Genomic DNA, 25,800 nt, shown 5'->3' on the forward strand with positions numbered 1-25,800 from the left:
CCCGAATGAGAGGCGGACACTCTGCCCCAAGGCCACCGCTTCGCGAACTGTGATTCACAGCTGCTAAAAATAAATTCGACTACGCAATCTGCCCTGACTAAAGCTGAGCTTCTATTTCCGAAAACCTTTTAGTGTTAGATTCTAGTAAAATAGTGCAATTTCTGCAACCTCCTGCATACTCATTTGTAAATCTAAGTGTGGAAGATTAGACTGCTAAACATAAACGCACCCAGATGAGGTGTTAGCAATGAAGGAGTATAACAAAAACTGGAGCATATTCTTCATTTTATTTAAAAAGGAATGTTGGCCATGAAGGAATGTTGGTCACGTGAAAACTTCCTAGCAAAATAGAAATAAATCTCTACAAACAATAAATAAGTTTGTTGTTGATATTTTTACTAACCACCTTATAGTTTTCCGTCCACTGAGTCTTTGCGTATATTTTTTCCTCTCTTAACCATGCACTCACTATTTCTTATTTTTAACTCTGCTGTCAGCATTTATTTTTTCTTGCCGCCGTGTGGTTGGGTTTTACACTTCTTCTCTCGATGTAGCTTGGGACTGAGTGTACAAATTGGTCATGCCCGCCTGCTATAGGGCCTAATAAAGGGGCCTGCTGGATTAAAAACTAACTGAAAACAAAAATAAACAAATTTCATTCAGCACCATCAGAACCTGGCTGTACTGGTCATAATTGGTGCTACCATCTGATAACCTCCACTGAGTGGCCGCATGGGATAACAATCTTTCGAATCGAAATTCCGCCGTTTGTGTGCTTCAAAGGTCTGCCTCCTACCATCATTTTTTTTTTGCTCTAGCAGACGATAAAGGGTCTTCATCCAGCAGCTGCAGTAATTGCAAACGGATACACGAAATAGACTACAAATATTTATTAAAAAGCTCGTTGTACGAAAGTTAAAATCGCCTTACAACCGTATCACAGATCCGAACTGATTCTGTGCAGTCTACCGTTCGAGCCCAATCGCAGCCTTGGCAGTAAAGACAGAGGCATTGTCAAAAATATCATCTGTACATGTGCTCCAATGGCAAAGAATTAACAGTGCATTTCAACAACAAGAAAGATTTTTTAGCGCTTGAAAGAATATAAAAGCTTCACAAATCTTGCATTGTGCAAATAAAACAATGGTCACAATACCAGTAGCAAAAGCAGAAAAACAAAAATGTGACGCTGCTGAGGCACTGAATAAGCGACGCCGTTTCCATATGGGACTTTTGAATCGGAGACGCTGTTCACTTCAGCTCAACCTTCGTTTTTCTCCGACGCGTGTTTCCGGTCGGTTGAGTCCTGGGCGGTGCCGAGTGCCTCCATGTGAGGCAGGCAGGTTTGGTGGAAGGAGCCCTGGAAGGAGAGGGCGAAACACATTCAGGGCCTGTGGAGATGGATAAGTGCCTTAAAGTAGGCGTTGTGTTATTAGCACTTCTGGAGAGAAGAGGGCGCGGACCTGTTGGGAGCCGCACTTTACTATTCGTAGTCAGAAAAGCAAACCTCGAAAATGTGAACGAAAATATTTGCCAGCACAAAAAACAAATAAAAGTCTCGGAAATGTATGCACTTGTAGAACATTCTTCCACGCAGTCCATGAGCTGGTGCTTCGGAACAATGAGAGTTGCATTCCACCGTGTCAAGTGATTAAGAAGTCGTACCCTAGCCTTAAATCTATCATCGATGTATAACTATAGTTGCAGTAGATTCGACGGAGAGCTTTCTGATATGCAGCTCAGCTGGCCCCATTCTAAACCCTTTAAAATCCGCATGTAACAAGAATCCATGCTGATAACTCTACAAAGCCTACATCACGGGATACCAGTAACGGCGCTGTGCATCTCACGAACCGTAACAAGTGTACACAGGCCGGCTGCACTCACGTTCAGTATAATACACACTGAATGTTGCCCCATGCAGAAATTGTTTTTTCATGTGGCCATGCACACAGAACCCATTTCACTTTCTCGATTTCCACGGTTACAGGTATGCGTTGTGTCCTTGCTGGCATTGATCGCTCTATGTGCCTTTAATATGCACAACAGCTCTTCCCAATGTGAATTATATCACGGACATAGAAGAACAACACAAATTTGATATCGAAGATTTGGTTCTTATGAGTCAAAGCCATAAAACTTTTTTCAGTGAATAAAAATTGCTGTATCAGCCTGCAACAAATTGTCTTATCATGTGAGAAATTTTCACATCAACAGTATTTTATAGCGAGAAACCTCGCTCTGATAAAGCAAAAGGAAAAGCTACAGATAATGTTAAATACATGGAATCAGTCCGAAACCACATTTCGTGCTACATGGAAGACGACGATGAGCAGCCAGTGCCGAGAGACGGAGCGCTCGCGCTAGGCCAGCTGGGAATAGACAAGGCAACGGGCTGTTTTGCTCGGGGTTGGTACTCGTCGGATAAGTGCTTACGCACGAAAAGAGAAATTTGTCGCTCTAGCAACGGCGTGTAGGAAGTCACAATGTTTCTTTTTGGCAAGAATTGGTGCAGTACGTAAAATATTTTCGTGTTCTTGCGAATTTGCTTCCATAAGAGTAAAGAGTGATCGGTGCGCAGAGTTACGCTCAGACGTAGTCTCAGGTGGCCGAGGCAAAAGCACGCACAAACATCCGCACGTACACAGAAACAAGAAAGCCGGGGAAGAATTCAGTTTACTCATTAGTGTGTGCCCATATAAAAGCTACTCATTGGCGCTGATTCAGCAGATGTGGTATAATCGAATACAACTCAAGAACGAAATGGCAAATGGAACATTCCTGCCGATGGTATCAACCGATTCTCCACCTTCACCCACTGCCCCATCTGGTACTTGATCGATCCCTCTGGACCTGCTATTGTGGCATACAAGACAACATAAAAGCGGTTTTTCCCGTCAACGGACCCCCTTCCCACCCGAGGCGTCGGTCCATTCTCACCACCCTGCTTGTGAGACAATGCACGGAGCGGCGCCACAATGCAGAGGCGACTATTCCGGACCCTGGAGCTGTAGGGACAGGACTATCATCTTTCATCTGCCACTGACTCCAGGGATTGTCGCACTAAGCAGAATCATGAGAATCGGCGTACACCAACTATAGTACACTGCGTTTCCTCCGAACAGGACCCTTAAAGCTGTCGCGATAAAGAGATTGCGAGCTCCTAAGCAACCCTCGGGAAGCCGAGCACGTCAGTCACGCTATTTAGTTTCGGTTTCAACTACTTGAGCGCACCTGGCGACTGAATGAGACCTGATATGGAAAAAAAGAACAAATCGTGGACATGCACGCAGCGTGAAAAGGTAATTTCGGTGGCTGAATTTTCTGAGGCATCGGGGAACGAAGCTGTTTTCTTCCCGCCGGTGCGGGTTCGAGTCGTTCTCGGGGATAAAGTTCTTTCGGCTGCGTACCATTTCCGTGACAACACTACAATGTTCCAGTTGGCTTTCCGTAGCCTACTGGTGGAACAATTGGCGCTGACGTCTGAATTACCTCGACTATCGTATATATATCAAATTGACTGCCGAACCATGAGCCATGATTGAGGCAGTACAAAAAACGAACCATGATTGAAGCAGCACAGCACACAGCACACGGACAGAGATGCAAGATGAAGCTTACGTTTCGTCACGAACTCGTGGTGCATGATGGCCTCGATGCTCGGCCGCCTAGCGGGCTCCGGTTGGGGAATCCATCGGATGAAGGCGCTCGCTTCGGGGGAGACAGTCGAGGGGATCTCGAATTCGTTCCTCAAGACTCTGGCCATGGTCGTCGCTCTAGACGGCGAACTGAAAGGGGGACGTCCCACCAGGAGCTTGTACCTGCGGAAAATAGCTTGCGGCCTGTCAGTGTCCCCACACTCTGCTGCGGCCAATATCACAACACGACACAGCTTGAAGGAGTGCGGGCACAGCCATGCTACGACTCCCCTACCGGCCAAGAGCCACGAAATGGTAACATATGTGCGGCCAAACGACGCTCGATATGCACGTAAGTGCCAGGTTTTGAACGTCAAGTTGATGATCTGATAATTTTAACATGAAGAGGAAGCTTATAACAATTTTATTGATAATATTTTCTCTTTAGCAATCGTTATTTCCTTCCTGGAAGATACGTATACGCGGATCCGTACCTTATAATCATGTCAACACGTTTTCAACCGTACTTTCTCGACAAATGATTTAACGCCACTTGCCGTCTGGCGGCCGGTGTCTGCGAATCCCAACATAACAGGCGTGTCAGCGCAAGGACTTTGCAGATGACTGCCGGCCAAGTTTGTGGCAATGAGAGTTGCAAACAATAGTTTGGGCTAGTGACGTAACCTGTTAGTTGTGAAAAACAGCCTAAACTGGATAAGATACGAAAGAAGGATGAAGCGCATCTGACGTGTTTTTAAATCTTTGTCTCGTCCAGTCTGCGCTGCTTTACGCCACTAGGATAATGAGCGCCCAATTTACTGATTCCTAGGTTTTCTCGCAACCGAAAATTGAAGCACTACGAAGGTTGAAAAACATAAAAAAGTAAGGGACTTGATATCTATCACATATATACGCAAGTGCTTTGTCCCGATAAACGTGCGCATGCCAACATACTGGAATGAACAAGATCAAATCAACTCTGCGGGATACTTGACTAGTAGTAATACAGAAAATTTTGGCGCCTGTACTTTGCTATAACTAAATCAACCATTTGCCATTTGTATATAGCGCCTAGTTCATTCGTAAAATTTGACACGACATAACCCGACTAGAGCACAGCTACGAAGTTTGAACACAACCCGTCACCACAGCCAACTCCGTCTCGATTTGCTTGGCACGTTTGGAATAATAATGCCACGACCACAATTTCTTTCCTCGTTATTGTCACCACAATGCAAGAGAGGCAAGAATTTTATCATCATCATCATCAACATTACTACACCCACTGCAGGCCAAAGGCCTCTCCCATGTCTCTCTAATTAACCCTGTCCTTTGCCAGTTGCATCTACTCTTTGACTGCAAACTTCTTAATCTCATCCGCCCACATAACCTTCTGCCCCCGTTACCTTTAAGGACGAGCGGTTATTTTGTATTCGCATTACATGCCCTGCCCAAGCCCATTTCTTTCTCTTCGTTTTGACTAGGATGCCATTAACCCGCGTTTGTTCCCTCACCCACTCTGCCCGCTTCCGGTCTCTTAACGTTACACCTATCATTTTTCTTTCCATGGCTCGCTGTGTTGTCCTTAACTTAAGCTGAACTCTTTTCGTTAGCCTCCACGTTTCTTCCCCGTAGGTGGATACCGGTAAGTTCTTTTGAGGGAAATTGGTAAACTGCCACTCATGATCTGCGAGAACTAGCCATATGCCCTCCACGCCATTCTTATCCTTCTAGTTATCTCCCTCTCATGATCCGGATAAGCTGTCACTACCTGCCCTAAGTAGACGTATTCCGTCACAACTTTCAGGCTCTCGCTGCTAATTGTGAACCGTTGTACCCTTGCTAGACTGTTGAACATTACCTTGGTTAACATGCAGAAAAGCAAGGCAAGGATTTGCCAGTCTTTATATTCACATTTCTGAATTTAAACGCCCCGTCTTATACATTTACGCACGGATGCACCTGTACGATGTCAGTCGAGCTGCCTTCGTAAGCATTAACTTGTAAACAGTTGCAAACAGTTCTGCGCAATCATCGCGTGAGACTCACATGATGCACCCAACGGCCCAGATGTCCGCTGAGTAGCTGTAGCCCTTCTGGGTAAGCATCTCGGGGGCCATGTAGTTGGTGGTGCCGCAGAGGGACCTCTTGAGTTGCCCCTCGTAGTGGACGCGGGTGCCAAGTCCAAAGTCGGCCATCTTGAGTTGAGAGCCTGTGGTGAGGAGCAGGTTTCCGAGCTTCAGGTCTCGGTGGATTACGTGCTGCTGCACCAGGTACTCGCAGGCGCGGAGCAGCTGGCGCATTAAGTACCGCACCTCGAATTCCGACAGGATCCTGCGCCACCGGCGCACCTCCTCCAGAGACTGCGGGGAAAAAACGCGCTAATGAAGAATGGGAAAGAACTTTGAAGGTCAGACACGCTTATGAACATGACAACGAAAATCGTAAGTCTCCAGGTTTTAGACTGGGGCATGACGACTCTAGCACACTTGTTCAAATCCCCCGAGTCTGGAGAAAGCTTGATTGAAGTAATTGCTTTTCTTTGTACAAAATACAGTGCCCACACCGCAATATTAAATGTCAGTTATCGAAACCACGTAGGCAGCTTTCATTTCTTGGCTGCGTCCTAAATTATGATTCAAGAGCACAATGTGGCCTTTGTCGCAAAAATTACCGGAACAAATAAACAACCAAATACATATTCCAGCCACCTAATTTCAGTCATAGAAGCAGTTTGGAGCACTGAAAACCTTAAATATCCTCTCATCGGGCCTTCAAAACTAAATAAGCGAAATACCGTCAGTTGCTTAAGAGAGAAAACGCCTCTTACGCAAAAGTCTCCGCGGCGGTCACATTTCTATGGAGGTGCCAATGCAAGAGGCTCGTGTATTGTGCGAAGTCAGTGAACGTTAAAGAACCCATGGTGGCCTTAATTATTCAAAAATTATTCCACTACAGCGTCTCTCGCAGCCTCAGTTGTTTTGGGACGTTAAGCACCATTAAAAGAAATGAAAACGAACATTGATGACATTATCCACATTTTCTAATCAACGCAAGGAAAATAAATGGAAATATATACCACCGAAAGAAGGAATGTTAACACACCTGTCTTGTGCACAGCTCCAAGATGATGTAGACGTTCTTGGCATCCTCAAAGTGGCCGTGGAAGCGAACGACGTGCTTGTGGCACAGGGTTCGGTGGATGATGATTTCCTGTTCAAGCAGATACTGCGCCATTTCCTTTCCCCCCAAAACCAATAATAATAATAATAATTCAAGCTGTAGACAACAAATTAATTGTTAATCTCGCAAAAGGTTGTGCGAAACGTAAAGAAAAGAAGGCAAAGCGGCGGACTAAGATGCTGGTACTTGTCATTAATAAAGACATACACTGAAATGACAAAAGATATGCTCATGGCAAAGGCAATCGGTCACTAGAGATCAAACTTGACATATGTGCCTGTGTTCCTATTTGCGCTGTAACAACCGGGTGTAAATTTTGCCCCCTGCTTGTGACCCTTTTCTGCTGACAAAGAGTTGCAGTGAAATTTATGGTAGCATTTAAAGGACAAGGAGAGATTGAACTTTGCCTGTCTCGATACGTTACCGTCTGAGCTATATTCTATAAGTATCCACAATCCATTTCCAATCTAGAGAACTTCGCACTTGTTCTGTTAAGCTGGCGCGTTTTTCAAGCGTCTCCGGGAATCGACGTCACCATTGGCTCACATGGGACTGGACCTCAGCGTATCACATCCAATGGTTCGGTAGCTTTCCACTGAAGCCTGAAAGCCGCACTTGCATGACTGGAAAACTGTGACCAATTGGAACGGACTAAGTGGATTCGAAATCGAACGTGGATAACGTATCAGAATAGAAAATGGCCACAGGGCCCAAATATACGAAACGCTTGGAACCGGCTGGCTCTGACGTCTCGCCATTTTGTCGTAAGCTTGGACAGGGGAACACTGTGGGAGGAGGACGGGGAGAAAATAGCCAATCCGCGATCATACATGTTTTCTTTGGGATTCGGTAGAGGGCGCCACTCATTTTGAACTTGCGCGCGAATCCTATGCCGCAGCAATTCCTTCGTTACTTTCGTTTTCATATCATCCGGTGCATCTGCCCGCCTTGCTGCGGCGGCTTCGCCAGAAGAAATGGCCGGGGTTCAATGTGGCTTGAAGCTTGTTAAACGAGCGAAAGCTCTTTTAAACATGCTCTCCTGTGTATCAAATCAAATGTCGGGGGGAGGTACCCAGTGGGCATATGATCTCGTGGTCATACTAAATAGCTTGGAACATACCACCGCGCAATTAAGTTCGGTGTGACCTCTTGAGGCATTAAAGGTAATCGCCTCATCCATATCGAAACCGCAAGTTGTACCCCGAGGAGATCTCTCGCTCTAAAATCGAAAAAATCATTTTTTTCTCCTCAGTGTCCAATAAGAAATATTCCTTGAAATAAACTGAAAAGAAGGAAGTCCAGCGATGTAGGTACTCACATATTGCCGGTTGACGTCCGATTGAAGATGACTCTTGGAAACGATTTTGCCTGCGTATACCACGTTCGCCTTTTTGTCCACAAACTCGTAGCAGCGCGCATTTCCTCCCTGAAAAAGTAATGCCAGCCATGTTGCATGGACATCCAAATGAGGGGCGAATGCTGTCGCACTGTGTGACTGAAACACTCAAACAGTGGATCCCTTCACTCGAGGGCGAAATCGGCTTATTGCCTAAGTGCTAAAAATAGAGCACAGCATCAAATTCAAGACATCTGGGACGAATACATGCAGGTATGTTCCAAAGGTATGATTCAGTTCACAAAGCACAGCAGACAGGAATATGGAGGCAGTCCTTACAAATTCGCAGGAAAAGTGCAAGAATTTTGTGCTTTAGCGCAATTATCCAGTAGTCGTTCGCAATAGGCTTTGTGAGGTATTAAGATGCCTTTTATTGGCACAGTAAGGCATCTGTAGTAGGGGACGTCAGTAAACGGGATAATCGCATTAACTAATAAAGTAAGTAATATGACTTTCAAATGACAACTTTTCACAAAAACACCTTATCAGTAACCGAATTCCCCCGGTTTTGCACAATCGTAGTCGTCCGGTCGACATGACGTGCTACCATGCGTCCGCCCCCCAAACGAGAAACTCGCCATGCTGGCTCTTTAGTTATAGCTCCCTGCTCCTGAGCCGGGGTACGCGGGTTCGAGTCCGCCTGCGGCAGCCGCGTTTCAATCGATGCGAAACGCAAACGTGTGCTGATCGACGTCAGTGCCCGTTAAAGATCCCCACGTGGATGAAATCATTATTTTGGTGGTGAAAATTTCCGAAGCACTCGCATATGGCACCTCTATCTTTTCCTTCCTTCACTCCTGCCTTCCATCATTGCGCCTTTGAGGTGTCCACCGAGATGCCAGGGCAATCTTCCTCGTTTGGGACAACCGATCTTAACAATCGAGGAGGGAGGAAGGCCGAGTAGAGAGTAAAGGCGCCTGGGTGCGCACACAACAGCCCTTAAGAGGCGGCTCTCCACTCCACTGTTTTGTTGTGTTCCTGTATAGGCGATTTAGAGACACTAAACTGAAGTACAACTCGAGGAAGAAGCAGCGTATTTCCCTCACAGGAGTTGCTCCAGCGGCGAACACAACACCACTTCGCCCTCTTTCCCGCAACATGTACACCCCAGGCAGGATTATATATAGGTTGGCCACTTGTGCAGAACGACTTTCGGCCTTCGCCTGAAGGAACTGTTAACCCTCTGTTGAGAATCCTTGACCCCTTTGAGTTTAAGAATAGCAAGATTCATAATAAGGCGAATAGATCCTCTAACCAATACGGGTCCCAAATGGTCGAAATTATTCCGGTGCTGTACACTAAAGCACCTCTATCTTCTTTTACTCCCTTGCCTCACGGCGGTGTTCAGGTGAACCGGTCTCTTAGTAGAAAACGCTGCTTTGCATAAAGATGCCTTTTCCAACTCTTTGATGATGATTTGATTTAAGAGTCGCACTAACGAATTCCGTTGATTAAAGCCGCCCGTAGTCAGGACTCCCACCAAGAAAGCCACCGTATTCTGACCACTACTAGAGCCGTCTTCGCCAAAAGGAATCAAACAACGAGATTTTATTCTCAGCTGTAAAGTGGAGACGTAACGGTACCGCCCATGTCTAAAACGTCTCGAAAGGTAAGCCTAAGGGCTGCACGACAGGGGTGTTTGACCTCACGCAGTACACAATTTTTAAAAATATGCTTCTTGAGCTAGAGGACCGCTTTTACAGGCACAACACTGTAAGCGCTCTGAAAACTAAACATTTTTTCAGATTTGCCTGTGTGGTGGGGTTTGAAAAATTATAATAAACTGCACATCTCCAAAAAAATTTTAATTTTAACCCAACGTTTCGGGGCCGACTCGGCTCCTTCATCACGGGTGGCTGAGGGCAGTAGCTAGCGTCTTTAATTGGGCTCACCAGTGGCAGTGTCCTTGGGAAATACATGGGAAATTTCAGAAGCTCTAGCGTATCTTAAAATGGCTCGATTTTCATGAGGTCTGTGGCAGCGTTTTGTTCTTTAGTGGATAGAGCAACTGTGGCGGACAGATATTATTTTTTAAGTTTATTTTTTTTACAAATCAGAGGTAAATATTAATAAATATTGCACCTGTAGATGTGTCGTTCTTTCATGTCATCTCGAGAAAAAACTAAACCAGATGTCACAATTTCGTTCACAACATTTCCTGCCTTTTTCTTTCTTGATTGTCAAGCCGAATTTTCAACCATACCGGCAGTAGTGTTTGCGTTTTACAGGCTTTTTAAGTTGTGTATGTATTTTCTGCGCATAAATGAAATTCTCGCCAAATTTAACAATGAACGTGGCTCCATCCGGAGTTAGAATATTTTGTCGCTACTACACTCTACCACTAACCCTTTGGTTGTTTGTGTTCATGCGCGCAGGTTTTTACTGTGAACTTGGACGCACTTGAGCTCTTTCTTTCCATTTTCTTGTTAGGGCTGCATTCGGAAAGGATTTCTGTTTTTCTTTTTCGCTAGAGCTTGTAAAGAAACGCAGTGGGATTAAAGGCCACACCCAAAAGCGCCCCCCTATCTTCTCCCAGCAGCCACACAATAAGGCATTGTTAGCGCCAAAACACAGGAAGGGGGCTCCTTATTCAGGACAGTGTGGGAGAACAGCATTGTTACTCTCCCAGGGCAGGGGCACAGTAACCCAGGTGGCGACATAAGTCAAGATTGCTGCTGGAAATATTCCTCATAGGAGGCCATAGAGCCTATAGCGGTGCTTACATGAACCCAACACGGCCTGGTTGTTTGGTTATCGGGCCGAAAACCGGAACTGGGTTCATGTGAATAATAATAATAATAATAATAATAATAATAATAATAATAATAATAATAATAATAATAATAATAATAATAATAATAATAATAATAATAATAATAAAAATAATAATAATAATAATAATAATAATAATAATATTATATGTGAACGCGCGCCGATTCGAGAGTGGACGCGTACAGTCCAGACAACTCCGAAAGAAGGGGCACGTTGACTCAACTCGACCCTTACCCGATGTGATTGTAAACGCAGTCGAGTCGAAAAGTAGGGTTAGTGGGGGGGGGGGGGGGCAGATGAATGCGAGCTTGCTTTTCATGTGCACCGCCGCGCCCCGGATACTACGATGGCGTCCCTCAATCTTGGAGGCTGCTACTGCTTATTCGAAGCTTGGTGTCGCTACAGTTGAACCGGTCTCGAATCACTAAAACCGAATGCATTAAACTCGCACTAGTTGAGTCGGATTGACCATGCTGAACCCGACCCCCGAATCGACCCGACGCTCTCGTGTTCATGTAAATAGGGCTAATGGCGCAAACTGTCATGACGTAGCCATTAACCTCTTTTCACAGAGGCGTTTGCCAATCACCTGAGATTTCAGGCTATATTCGCGGGCAACTATCTATGGCAGTGCAACAGCCCCCATCAAACGGAGAAAGGACCGCCTCCTTCGTTTTCCTGCTCAGCCTCTGCTGCACTGCAACTGCGACGTCATGAGAACCGGTCAAAGCCAACGTTGGCCTCTGGCTCCAAGCTAGTGAAACCAGAATGTCTCGGATCGACATCGAAACATCGGTTTTCTAATGAATCTTTAGTCGAGTGTCGGTCTTTTCGCTCTAATTCTCCTCCCGACCATGCATATCTCAGCCCAAAGGTTCACGTTAACAGATCAGGTACTGTCGACTGTAAGCGTCGGTACACCTTGTCTGCAGAAAGGAGCTCACGGGTTTCCGAGCCCCCTACTCAGAATAGCCATCCCCGTAGTGTAAATAACGGGATGTCAACCGTTCATGGCGTGGCTGGCAAAATCATCCAGTTTTGCTTCTGACCCGGTTTCGCATGTGTCAAGCTTTCCCCAACCATCTTTCTTCTCCCAATTAGAGACGCCTCGATATGCGCCACACCTAGTCGCACCTCCTGCACTGCGCTTCCAAAAGTCGCAGATTTCATTCATGGAAACGCTCGGAAGGGGCGCCATATAAATACATATATAAAATATATAATACATAAAATTACAAAATATAATGAAAACAAAGAAAAGCAGGGCGCATAATGAGACTTTCCCAGAAACCATAGTAGGTATGGAATTTTCGATTTCAAACCCGTGACGTCATGAGAAATAAAGTGTGCTGCCGTTTTCATGTAGAGAAAGAGCACACGCGTTTGGCGTGGTCGGCGCCCATGTTTTCTTCTATAAAATTCCTATTTTTATTATTTTTAAAAATATGCCACTAATAGCAACTTTGTCCAGAGCAGTTGGAAGTCACTTGTGCAATGTCGAAATTTGCGTTCAAAGTCACCAAGAATAGCAACACGACGATCGCAGTGGCTTTGAAAATCACACATCTCACCCTTTTACCAAACTTTAATTTTTTCCGCTCTGAAATTATAAGCAGTGAAGGAGAGACATTGAAACGAAGTATTTAAGCAGTAATTTATTTACTGAAGTGAGTATCGTCCATAAAGAAACTGAATTAGGAGACGCCGATGGCAACAAACGTGCTCGTTGGTCATCGCAGGGGGACCCTCAAAATAACGCGCTAAAATCAACTACAACAGTCCAGGATAATGTCGAAATAGTTTCGCCTGGCTTGAATCCTTCCAGATAACGATGATAACGGTTTTGAACTCGAACAAACGAATAGTACAACAGTTTCGCGACATTACTTCTCTCAAAAAAGCATCGGCCGGATGCTTGAACGAAAATTCGTCGTCGAATCAGCGTCCACACTCGTACACGGTCACCAGGCTTGCATAGCGTGTGGCGACGGAGGAATACGCGGTATACGGAATAGCCAGCCGAAGTGGAGGTGTTCCCAAGTTGTGTCAAAAGATGACTCACACTTATCTGTTCTGGCTAGGCGAAACCAACACTGGTTCTAACTACAGGCTGTATACAGCACCCCACTATTGTGTATGAATTTTCGCAGAAAAGATGCCAGCCAGCTTAGGGCCACCTAAACCGGACGACGTTCTTTTCCTTGTGGCAACTCAGTGGTGGGTTACTGGATAAACGTCCATTTTCTGACCACCACCCCTTGAGAGGGGTTATTTAGTTGCGCTTCTGTCTACCAGCTTTGCCAGGATATATACAGAAAGTTGTCGGCCCAACTTTTTGTTCGCGGAAAAACTAACACTTTCGTGTAGCGGTAGAATTTACACACTTGGAGAGGAAGTAGAAGTTCCCTCTGTTTTGGGGTACTTAAGCGCTGCCATCTATCGACAGAAAAAGTTCTAATCTAATTTGCCTCGTAGCTGGTGAGCCCTCTTAAGCGAAAGGCGTGGGAGAAGGGGAGGAAGGGGGGGAGGGGGCTAAGGCCGTTAGTCAAGTCGCACAGGTTTGCTTTTGTGTGGTCGTTGTGTTTCGGTGTTGACCACCCCGAACAACATTAATCGCACAAAAGGAATCCTGCCCCAGTACATGCGCAGGGACTTCCCTCTTCAACTCAACGAAAAAAAGTCGCCATTGACCTCCTCCCCACGTTGCGACGTGACTAACAGCCTTAACCCCCCCCCCCCCCCCCTCGCCTTTCTCATCAAAGATTTCGTTCCTTTGACTTCTTCTTCCCCTCAATACCTAAAGACGCTAGTTACTGTCCTCCGTAACCCCTGATGAAGGAGCCGAGTCGGCGTCGAAACGTTGGTTGAAAATTAATTTGTTTTTTCGTTGAATGTGCAATTTATTATAAGTAAGCAGTCTACTACGCTCGAATACTGCAAAGAAGTCCCAACCAGCAGTCTGGTTAACTAATTATGAATGGTTAACTTTTTATTTAATATCGCAAAGCTCTGAGGTCATCGAGAGGAGTGTAGCCCTCCATAACTAGTACCTGTATCAGTTCTTAAAATTGCTCAAATGCCGTTACCGTCGGCGCTGTGGCCGAAAAAATTTAGGCTATTTCAATGAGTTACGTGCAGTGGAGAGGTTGCTTTTCCTGCAATCTTCTCGAAAACATACGTGTTTGGGCAGGATGTAACCAGAACACGTTCGGCCAGAGCGCAGAAGGTCACCGCGTTATCGAAATTCCAAAACTCATATAGATAATGGCAAGGGTGGGCTACATGCCTCTCAATAATTACAGAACCTAACAGCAGTAGTTAAAACGTACATACTATTGAGTTTTGGTCAACCAGCCTTCTAGTTCACATCTCTTAGATCTATTCTGGAGTACTACACCGCACACAATTCTACACCGAAAAAAGCGCCTTTGTAACACAAGACGCCTACCTTAAAAATTGAATGAAGTCTTAAGTGAAACACAATGTATATAGAGCTTATGGAGAGCCATTCTTGCTGCTCTACACTGCTGACTTCATTGGCATGGTTACGTTTGCCAAAAGCTGTACATTAACCACTCGCGCAGCATATGAGCACTCAAAACATATTTGCGTTTTTCCCGACGCACAAAGCGACAGCAGCAATTAATATTCTAGCTTCTTTCACGGGGTGTTGTTATAATTACACTATACTAAAATGGTACCAGAACGTTCTGCGGTGTGGAAGGTACCGGGCCCATTGTCATAAGGCGACATACCTTGCCGAGGGTGTATTCCGTCTGGGAATTCGTGTCGATAACGACGCCGGGGAAACGTCGCTGGTCTGCGCAGAAGCCATCACGAAGAAGAGAAAACGCGACCTCGATTCCACGCTTTCCACTGCTGCAAAGCACACTTCAACACAGGCACCAGCGACTGAGCTCGACACTGGCGTTTCTGACCGCTGCGGGACGGTTTTGGAGAGGTAGCACCACGTGCACGAAAAAAAGCCACGCTATTGTTTGGCGCCACTCGACACCGAGATCCAGGCAGTGGCCGCAGCTAGTCGGGTGTGACCCTCCTATTGTAGGCGCCATATTGTAGTCTATTGTAGGCGCCCCAGAAATCCCTTCCCTTAACTTCCTTCGGGAATAGTCCTTCCGGAACCCTCAGGTCACCCAGCATGCTGGGCATTTCCGGGGAATATAGCTTTTTTCGGTGATCTTACCACACCTTCACTAGAACCTGTTCCAGCAGCAAAGGCTGACTCCTCACTTGGTTGGTGATAAGCTAGAATGGGCACTGTGAACAGCCCGTACTATCTCCGCCAGTATCAGGCTTCCTCCTAGTCATGAATTACGCTTCCCTGCTGTGGAGTTACAACAGAAAATCGCGTGCCCGAATATCAGTTCATCGTTTTCCAGGCAGGAGTAGGCGTTTGCAGATGACGAAATTTATTCATTATTAATTTCGCTTGAGTAAGCTTGTTCATAGATTACGTTCTTCCGTCGTATGTGCTTCGTCCTTTGTCTTATTACGCAAGGACGTAGTTTTCAAAGTTAGTATGACCAGGTGTTTTCGTGCGGTATCTGAGCCTTTACATATTCTAGAAATTTTTCTATTAGAAACAATCACGTAGTGCTAGACTGTGAAGCAAAGCATGTTAATGCTGAGACTGCTAAGCATTCGTTTTCAGCTGTTGAGTGCTCAACTTTACAGGGCAGACGGTACAAAATCCACACTAGAGTGCCGTGTGCACGCCCTGGAAAGGTATACCTGGAATACCTGGAGACTGGGGACAACCGAATACTCAGGGAAAGCGTGGCAACTGCCGACATTGTAAACGAAGATGGCGGACATGCCAGTGCAGAACATGTGCACGGGATGGGCAATGGCTTTGGTAGCTTGGGCAAGTTTGAGAAAATAGGTTATAAAACAGGAATCACGAGGAGCTGTGAAAAAGTGACTCATAAGGCAGGGAGTGGTAGCAAGGAGATTAACAGTGAAACGCCAACAAATGCGGTCAGAGCCAAGAGTCTGGGAAGGAACAAAGCCATAAAGGCGGTGGTAACAGCAAGAAGGGGGACGAAAGTAAGTGAGAGGGAGGAAGTACACGCGTGCTAATCGCCGGTAATTCCAAATTGAGCCACAGCGCCCGAACTATACTAAAGCGGGGGGGGGGGGGGGGGGTGTAGGCGAGTGGCAGCGACTATATTCTCGGAGAGGAAAATAAACCAGAGACGAAAATCCGCCATTTTCCTACGATTTCTGCTTGAAGCAATGAGAGAAAACTCGTCTGCTAGCCAGAACACTGGTTCAATGCAAACGCATGGAAGCATCGCAGGCGATACCCGGATCCACGAGATCCGTACTCCGCCTTCCAAGTGCTCCGTTCCTGCTTGACAGCTGTTGTCATCTGTCGTTTGCGCATGCGCTGTAGAAGGTGGTAGATTCATTTCAAGATATGGAGACGCGGGCATGAGCATACCGCATATTAGCCGTGTGAAAGAGTATGTTGCAAGGCGTCAGCTGGTATAAAGGCGCATTCACACGACGCACGGTCGGTCCGCGGCCCGCGCATCACGTGTTCCCACCTCACTACAACTGAGCGGCCGTCCGATGTGGCCAAGCGGACACGGTGGAACCAAAAAAAAGCAGACAACGCACTGGGCGAGCGAAAGTTGCTGCAATACTGATAAGCAGGAAAGAGAAGACGAGCTTCAGTCTGCTGCCTACTGACCCCGTCTCTCCAGTGTATACCTTTCCTTCTCTCTGCACATCTGTACCCAATAATGAATGAGCTACAGTAGCATGCAACTCAAGAATGAATCAGCAATTGCCCCCTCAGAGGAGGCCCTGTTGTTGATGACATCTGCCGATTCCCGCCCTTGACTCATTCTCTCCCTCTCTCCATTGACCAGTCACAATAGACCGGCTAATGTTAAAACGGAGGGGGTAGAAAAAGAATGGGCAATAACTAGGACTTAATCGGATTAATCGCGGCGTCATTGAAATCGGTCACAAGTATCCTTTTGTTTTGCTTTAGGGGGGTTTGACGTCCCAAAACGACTCAGGCCGTGAGGAACGCCGTATTGAAGGGCTGGGGTCGTTTAAAGTGCAATGACTTCGCACAGCACACGGGCCTATAGAAATTCGCCTCTGTCGAAGTTTGACCGTGGGCGAGACATTTACTGCAGCCGAAGCTATTCTAGCAACTATACTAGCAACCCTATCAAAACGTTGGCAAAACTGGGCTGGTGGCCAGACCTAAAGCCCGCAGCTTGCCGATCCGCCGCTGAATCCTGCTGGGAAAAACCCACTTCATATTTCTCTCTTGACCGGGCCGCGGGCCGACAGCGTGCCTCACACATCGTAGTGACGCGTGCGAGGGGGCCCTATGGTCGGTCGTGTGAAACGGCCTTAGTGGTAGCGGTACCTTGCAGTTCAATATAGCAGCGGCAGGACTAAATGATGCTCCCAATGGTCTCGCTGCGACGGCGGGGAAAAGGGCTTTCAAATGCCAGAAATAAACAGGAAACTGCATGGAAAAGGGCGTTTTGGCAGAATTTGAGCGAAATGGGATTCATTTTAGTGGAGGGATGGGCGCAGGGATAGGCAGGGGTCGGGTGGGCCGCGCAGTGGCTTTTTTACGTGGTCCGTAGGAACTCCGGGCTTACAAATGCGTATCAGCAAATGCAATATTGGAGGCCGAGGCCAACAACATGGATACTGGGAACATGAGGAAGGAAATATACAAAACAAATTTAGAACATAAGTTTCAAGAATATGCATAAGGGCAGAGAAAGAGGGAAATGGTCAAAAACATATCAGCATTTAAAGGAAGGTGAAATAGATTAATGCGTTCCATTTTAGATTCAGGGATCTAGATGACCCACCTTTTATCGCTGGCTACTACTCGGAGGAGTCGAACAGATAAACGGCGCAGTGAAGGGGGTAGGCACTGGTAAGTTGATATATCGCAAAATAAATTGGGAAGGAATAAAATAAAACTGCAAAGAACGTATATGGGTATCGGGAGCAATTTTCGGGTAAAGGTCATGGCTAGCAGTAACTTATTCATTGATGGCGGACAATAGGAGGCAAGTAAAAATAAGGATCTTCTAAAATGTCTTAAAGAAGACATAAAACAGTTGATAGACGATACCGAGATGATTCTACCATGAAAGAAGGAATGGAAACATCAAGTGTCTGGACGGGTGCACAAACAGTAACGGGACCTTAATATACTGTAACTCTGTGAGGGAGTTACTGCAAATAGAGAAGCTAAATGTGAAGGAGAAATCACAAGGGATTGCGGAGAGTTCGGGCACTGGGACGCCAGCATCGTCCGGCGGCGAAGGCGGTGATCAAAGACCACTCTCCAGGCTATAACGCTCAAGCTCAGTAGTGACTGCAATACTCTGGCGTCCTTTGTGGAACGTTGTAACTCTTCACACACACACACACACACACGGCTAATGTGCGTTACTGTGGTGGTCCACTAAGTAGTCATCAGAGATGTGGCTTTGGTTGTTTCAGCTCTCAGCCAGGACACGCGGTCTGTCCTGTGGAAAACGTTGGGGAAGAATGTAATAGCTGAGGCCCCCTCGAACATTTTAACGGATCCTAGGCAATTACCTGGAGCTTTTGCTTCTCGTCTATTTTGAAGCGTGGCCAGTACATCATGACTTTAGCCCGTGAAATTGTGTTCATAAAAAAGATGCCAAAGGGACCAGAATATATAGCGACCTATGCGTGCACCTCCGTCCTCTTGCCCAGTTTGGATTGCTGGAAGATATAGCAGTGCCCCATTTTAAACGAGGTGGTAGCATGTGCACCATTCTAAGCCTTTTTTGCTTGTTTTTTTAAGACGTTGGTCTGAGTGTTCGCCATTTTTTTTCAAAGTACAATCCCAAATCCTGCTGTTCCAAGCTGATGTCTCCCATGCTTTTGAGCCGCTAATCTCCCAATCCCATTTTGTTAACTTGTAGCGCAGATCCATTCACATGATCATTGTTGTCTCTAAATCCTGGCGCCTCGGGGAGAGTGGCCGCATTCAAATCAAATCATATCTTTATTTTCCATCAGGTGCAAAAGATGATGGGGCTACACAAAAAAAGCTCCCACTTGGCGGTTCGACGAGTCCGCGGCCCCATATAGAAGGCTGCGTCTAGACAGCACCAGAGAATCCAGAAGATACCGCCGCATTCCTGTATAAAGAGTTCAATTCTCTCTATTGATGTACCACGCATTACTTATATGTCAAACATGTGTTGCAGCGCGAACCACAAGAAGGGACGACGACAGACAGAGTGAAAAGAGCGCTGACTTCCAACTATTTATTTTCCTGATAGGCCACGCATTTATACACACTTGAACCTTCAGCAGGAAAGGGCAGGCAAAGCAATCAGCATGAAAGGCATAGGAGATTAGGACAATCACCATCGATCCAGAAACTTCAGCTCTTTCTTGGTTAGAACAACTGATGGCATGCTTACACACCTGTCCTCTGCACGAGCAATACTTGCCGCCTCTATTATCTCCCTAACACACTGATCATTGTGTCGAGCAACGATTGTGCTTTTTGGAACGCAGGCGCGCAAGGTCGCCTAGATTTTCTTTTGTATGTTCGCGTTCTAAGACACCTTGATCTGGGTTTAAAGAGTAGAACCTCTTGAGTTATCATAGAACTATTGCTTATTGATCTGGATTTTACAGCTTTATAAAGTTCTACATTCTGCTTTTTGGCATATAACTGATCATGTTTTTCCATCTACAGTGCATCTTGTACATGTACTGCGAAAGTGAAGAACAGAAGGGAAAACTTAAGGGTGTTTGCTAACGTTCCGACAAGAGGAGACGACTTCGTCTGGGCAAAACATTCATCATTGACGGGATTTAACTATGGTCATCCCTCCGAGTTGGAAGAACCAGTGAGGAGGAGGAGGGAGTGAAGTGGGAATGGAGTGTAGGGTGGGGCGTGTCAAACTTCTCCAGACATGATGGCTGCCAAAAATGGTTATCCGGTTGAGAAAAAAGGCAAGCTCAGCTCAAAGTAATGCTCGGGTGTGGAGCGTAGAGAGATAGCCATAGTGACTTTGAAAGGCTGCGTCTCCAGCTGGGACAGATGGCTTCGTATGAGTGGCTGCGATGATATGAAAACTCAGATAAGGGGTTAGTCAGCATGGCAGAACAAAATACCGAGAAACATATAATAAAGTTAATAGAGAACACATGAGGGTGAGTTCAGAGAAAGCACGAAAGGAAGGGGGGGGGGGGGGGTGAAAAGGAGTGCCGAAGATGTGTTCCGGAGAAGTGGCGGCAAGAGGAGTAGGGCACAAGCTCAAGTTAAATTGAACATAGGGAAAAACAAATTGAATAAACATTTCCATGAATGACGTGCTCAGCAACGCTATAACTCAAAATTCACACCCACATCCTCCCCTTGTCATTTATTCCCGGCAGCCGCAACTCAAGTGCTCCAGGTTTCGATGGCAGATGCTGCGGCTAGCAACATCTTTTCCTTGCATTGCTATGATATTAATAAAAAGTCCCTAACATTTACATGAAACTGAAGTGTATCTGATCCTGTTATTACCATCCCTGTTGCATCCTGCACATGTGGTGCGAAAGTGAACAAAAGAGGGGAAAACTTCAGGGTGCTTGCCAACGTTCCGACAAGAGGACGTGACTTCGTCTGGGCAAAGCCTTCATCATTGACGGGACCATTGACGCGCGTTTGTGAGCGCATCGATCCCTTCATTAATGAGAATATGTATTCAATTTGTTTGCCACCCGCTCGTCAATGAGTTCAACGAGTACACTCAGGGAACTCATGGACCAACGAGTGGCAAACAAAGCTCGAAAACAGTTTATCGAACACTTCCTCCGCGGTCATACTGCCAGCTCACCGACAATCGCCCCAAGAAGCTTACTGGGCTTTTGTATAGTTTGGGGCCAAAATGGCGCCGTTTCAATAAAGCACAGACTAATGTCAAACAACTCCTGTATTTAACTAACATACGACCAATTGTTGAATATTAATGTCCTGTATGGGCCCCCCAGTTTACTCACTTAAGTGACGTGCTAGAGCGGGTGCAGAATAAGGCTGCGTGATTTCTGTCCAATAATTAAAGCTTCTCAGCTAATTAAAGCTTCTCAGCGGTGGCCAAGTGGTTGAGCATCCGCCTCGTATGCGAGAGGTGCGGGGTTCGATCCCCAGTGCCGCCGGGTACCCACCGGTGATACAATGGGTACAAGCTTTCCCCTGGTCTGGTGCTCGGCTTATTTAGGGTGAAATGCTTGGGAAATGGGTCTCTGACCCCACCGTGTGAAAAAGAAAAAATACCTTGTGACATGGCGCTCTTTGGCAATAGCTGCCCTTGCACCATAAAAATCCATAATCATCAACACCTTGGTTGGCGATCTTTAGCTAACCGTAGGAAACATTTGAGGTTGCAAATCATGCATCGCATCTATATTGCAAAGCTGAGCGTTGACAAAGACCGGTACGTGCTTCGACCTCACTTTTTTTTCAAGACGACTTGATCATCAGTGGAAGATCCCAGTGATTAAATGTAGCACCGATATTTACAAAACCCCGCTTTTTCCACGGACGATCAATGCGTGGAACAGGCTGGCAGCCGGCGTCACTGAGTGCTGCACGGAAGATCAATTCCGTGCATCCTTTTCTGATGTGTGATTGGCGCGCAGTTCTCTTGCGCTCGTCTTTGACTTCATTAGTGTCATTGCATTTGTGGAGCTTGGTTGTCCTCCTTGAGCGCATGCATTTCTTTATTCATTATTAGCTGTGTCATCGTATTTTTGTTATCCTGTGGTACTTTCGGGTAAACTAGTAGAAGTCATTGTTTCCCACCCTACAAAAATGCCTTCGGGCGCTGCAGGTCCCTGAAATAAATAAAATAAATAAAACCCCAGATATACAACACTCAAATTCATCGGGCGTCAGCAAGGGGTACCTCAAAAGATGTCCCCACCATAAATAAGGATTTGGTCTTCTCCACATTTGCTGAGCACACCGATGTAAAGATTTGAAGTTCCCGTAACTAGCGCTGTTAAGTCCACCACTGAGGCAGTGTTGGAGGTCTATTTTCTGCTTTTGTTTTTCGGTATTTCGTTCCACCATGTTTACTAATCCCTTATCTGAGTTTTTCAGGTCAACGCGGCCAGTCATACCTAATGTCCTTATAAAAGTTTATCTAGGGGCTTTAGTCATTCCAAGCGACCTGCCTCATCTGGACGCACAGCCTTTCATGGCCACGCTCGCTATCTTCTCCAAGCTCCTCACTCCCGGATTCCTTTCTGCGGAGCTGGTATTTTATTTTAATTGTGTTGGAAATGTCGTTCGGTTTAAGACACTCTCTTGGCCTGGCAAGACGTAATTTAAAACGTTGTTACACCCCCATGTAAGGATAGGACTTCTGTCCTGCTGAAATATGAAGCACCGATTACGGAACGGACCAACCAGAACAAAAAGGAGAAGGTCGCTTTGAGCCCTAACCACAGGAACAAGCTTGTGCACTGTAGATCGAATATAATCTATCAGATTCCGCTGACCTGCGGTAAAGTTTATGTCGGGCAAACGTGCCGTTGTATCTACTTTATATTACTCTATCCATCACATTCCTTAGCTGATTCACGGGGCCAGCATCTGCCTAAGCGTTGGAAGACCTGCAAGCATGATGACAAAAAATGCACTCCCCTTTTCGGCAGGACTAAGGTTATCGGACGCTCCAGGGAGAAGAACGCGAAGTTGTCGTAGCCTTGGAAATCGCGAGACAGGGGCGTGACAAATGTGTTAGTGGTGCGTCCATTCACTTGTACCGCTTGGCGTTGGAGTCTCTCGGGTTGACGAGATGATTAAGGTTTTTTCCTCTTTGTGTGTTGGTGCGCATGCGCTTTGTTGTTGAAGCAAGGAGGCCTTCGTGGAATAAACCACTTGTTAGTCTGGGCTCTCGTCCCGTGGGCTTCTTTCATCTTATCCCGGCCTTTTTGCGCAGTTATTTCTTGTTCTTATAATGTTTTTCCAACTATAGCTCCTTATAGCATTCTTATTAAGTAATAACTTCGCAGGAAACGGAATTCAGCGTACCCTTGATTCTGATCAGTGGCCGGAGCCCTTGGTGCGCAGTGCAACCGCACACGTTAATAGAGCGATGCTCGCTCCATTGAAAAGGCCGCAGCTATAAAGGGCCACAAGTGGGCTTTTACCGCGTGAGGCGCAATTAGCGTTGCTCGACGGCGGAACGAATCTCTGGTCCCTAAGCACAACTGTTTGGTCGAAGACCATTTCCCAAGTATTTCACCCAGAAGAGCCGAGCACCAGGCCGGGGGAAGTATTGTGCCCTTTAAGAAACACGACGGTAGAGGGGTCCAACGCAGGACCTCCCGAATGCGAGGCGGACGCTTTAGCCCAGTGCCACCGCTTCGCAAACTGCGATTCACACCTGCAAAAAATAAATACGACTACGCAATCTGAATATCAATAGCTGAGTCTTCAATTTCCGAAAACCTCTCATTGTGAGAGCGGAGTAAAAGTGTGCGATTTATATTACCTTCACCATAACAATTCATAAATCGAAGTGTTGAAGATGAGACACTGGCTACACATAAATGCACCCAGATGAACTGTTAGCGATGAAAGAGTACAGCAATAACTGGAGCATAAGATTCATTTCACTTGAAAAGAAACACTGGCCATAGTCACTGGCCGCATGAACTTCTCGCCCTGGAGTGACTGTAGATTGAAAAAAAATGGTGGTGGATTAGCTCTGGTTAAATCTTTAGTTACGCGATAGCTATATCTGGCCGATTGGAACTCGCTCGGCTGAATTGCAAAGTCAGTCTTTCGCCGCACCGTTTCTCTGGGCGCTCCTTAATCTTCGTCCAACTTGACAGAGCGCATGCGCACTGCTGTGACAGCTCGGCTTCGCCGGCGCGCTGCGACGTCGGCAGCAGCAGCTGCTCTACACCACGTGACCAACCACTTGGCTGGTCCCGTGACCAGCCACAGCACCGCGCCGCCGGCAGCTGCTCCGTACCTCGTGGCCAACCACGTGGCGGTGGCGGCACCACCACTCTGATGGCTCGTAATGCTACCGTGCTGCAGCTATCGCTACACAAACGGTTGTCGTAATAATCGTTGCAAATTTTCTTGTCCTGCACTGACCGAGCACCAACCGCATACAGAGTGGCCGCTGTTTGTCACACTTCGTGAAGAAAGTCGGTTCAACCGATAATACGACTGCCTTCCAATCTTCTGCAGTCCAAGCGAGGTGGCTTGTGTCAATGTCGAGGCGGAGTCATTTGTGTTGGGCGGTGAGAAGTAGCCTCCAGCAAGCGACGCTACAATAGGGGAGGTATATTCCTGCTGAGCGAAGCCGTGTCCTAATCGCCCACAAAGACACTGTCTGGATGCCTGCCCATTTCGTCCTCTATATCGGCAGCGGCCGTATGGGGACTGCAGAAGGCGGCGGCTACGATCAGCCGGTCTTCCTCCTCACTGAGGGATCTCGGACTTCAGCTAAGGTCAGCGTCGCCAATCCTCTCTTCTTCTAGGAAGGCACGCACAATGCGGGTTACTGTCCCTATACTGCCCACCCTACCTCGGCAGCAATGCTTCTCCGGGATCTGCCCTCCAGAACTAACGTCACGATTTGCACTCTTATAGCGAAGTTGACGCGCGGCATCTCTTTTTTCCTTCTGGGGAGATCGGTAGAGCGCGAATCTAATTTATAACACCTCTTGTCGTCCGTCACGAATGTGACGTACGATATCACCGCTTTTATTGACTTGTTCTATCGCTTAGGCAACAACCAATCGACCGCTTATTTCAGGCAGTTATTCCCGCTTCCTTCAAAGCCATCCTTCGGCAGAGTGGCTGGCTGGGGCTGCTCCCGAAAATAACTGCAAACATGCAGAAAACAACTATCCCCATCTTCACCCTTCGCTTAATGGAGCAAAGCAATATGAAAAACAAAAAAAAAGAAAAAGAGAGACGGCGACACAGAAAAAGAAATTCGTTGGAGGCATTAAAATATATTTTAACTGCGGGAAGGTGGAGGCCGTATGAGACTCACTGCACTGATTTGAATTTGAGTGGTGACGTCACGCCGCGCAACCGCAGTGTTGCTGGGTGGCGGATCACACCACCCGCCACAGTGGGCAGTTTGCTCACAGATCAGTTGGAAGGTTGTGACACGTGACCAGGTCACGTGACCTAGGATGTTCCGGACGGACACCGCGATGTGACGTGACCGGACGGCCAGCGCGAGCATCAGCCACTAAAGGCTTTCGCATTAATAAAATTTGCTGGGCCGCACAGTCCGCCAAAGCTCCCCGCTCTTAAAACTCAAGAATGCTAACGGACTTTTGTTATCAGCCTCTTCGTCACCTGCAGCGCCACGCCATATGTCATTCAGACACTCCGGGGATCCCTCGTGTGTGCTAATATTTTTTACTCGCGACTGTTCTTGAAGACCGCCGTTACGTTTGTCGCAGCACCTGTGAATGGAAGAATGCCCTTAATCAGTTTGTTGTTTATAGTCGGACGCAACTCAAGAACGCAGCTGCTTTTTCCCATCAAATGACCATTTTCCAGACAGTAGCGTAGTCCGACTGTCATAAACATGCTAGAGCGGCAAAGCAGGGCGAAGTAGATGAAAGGGGATAGTCCCTTTCCTCTATTGTCGGGGATAGACCTGTGTCTCCGTTGTGGCGCCGCTCCCTGCATTGTCACGCTAGCAAGGTGACGACAATCGCCCGACGCCGTTGGCTGGAAGGGGGTCCTTTGACGGGGAAAAACCGCTGTGGTCC

The 25,800-nt window shown here is 46.7% G+C and overlaps 1 protein-coding gene across 1 annotated transcript; it reads right to left on the reverse strand.

The window, feature by feature from the left end:
- Positions 1-3,220: 3,220 nt before the first annotated feature.
- On the reverse strand, positions 3,221-6,875 carry LOC144109744 (serine/threonine-protein kinase PLK1-like). Its single transcript, XM_077642539.1, has 4 exons — positions 6,744-6,875; positions 5,688-6,001; positions 3,622-3,821; positions 3,221-3,252 (listed from the first exon to the last, which is right to left on the reverse strand). Exons 1-4 carry the CDS (start codon positions 6,873-6,875, stop codon positions 3,221-3,223), a joined length of 678 nt encoding a protein of 225 aa, XP_077498665.1.
- Between the last annotated feature and the right edge of the window lie 18,925 nt (positions 6,876-25,800).

The sequence above is a fragment of the Amblyomma americanum genome, chromosome 11, assembly GCF_052857255.1.
Source record: "Amblyomma americanum isolate KBUSLIRL-KWMA chromosome 11, ASM5285725v1, whole genome shotgun sequence".
Lineage (NCBI taxonomy): Eukaryota > Metazoa > Arthropoda > Arachnida > Ixodida > Ixodidae > Amblyomma > Amblyomma americanum.

Coding starts and splice junctions, on each gene's coding strand:
- LOC144109744 (XM_077642539.1), bottom strand. CDS start 6,875: ATGGCGCAGTATCTGCTTGAACAGGAAATCATCATCCACCGAACCCTG. Junction 3,822..5,687: donor TGGGCCGTTGGGTGCATCAT/GTGAGTCTCACG, acceptor TATTTTCCGCAG/GTACAAGCTCCTGGTGGGAC. Junction 3,253..3,621: donor CCACGAGTTCGTGACGAAAC/GTAAGCTTCATC, acceptor TTTCCATATCAG/GTCTCATTCAGTCGCCAGGT.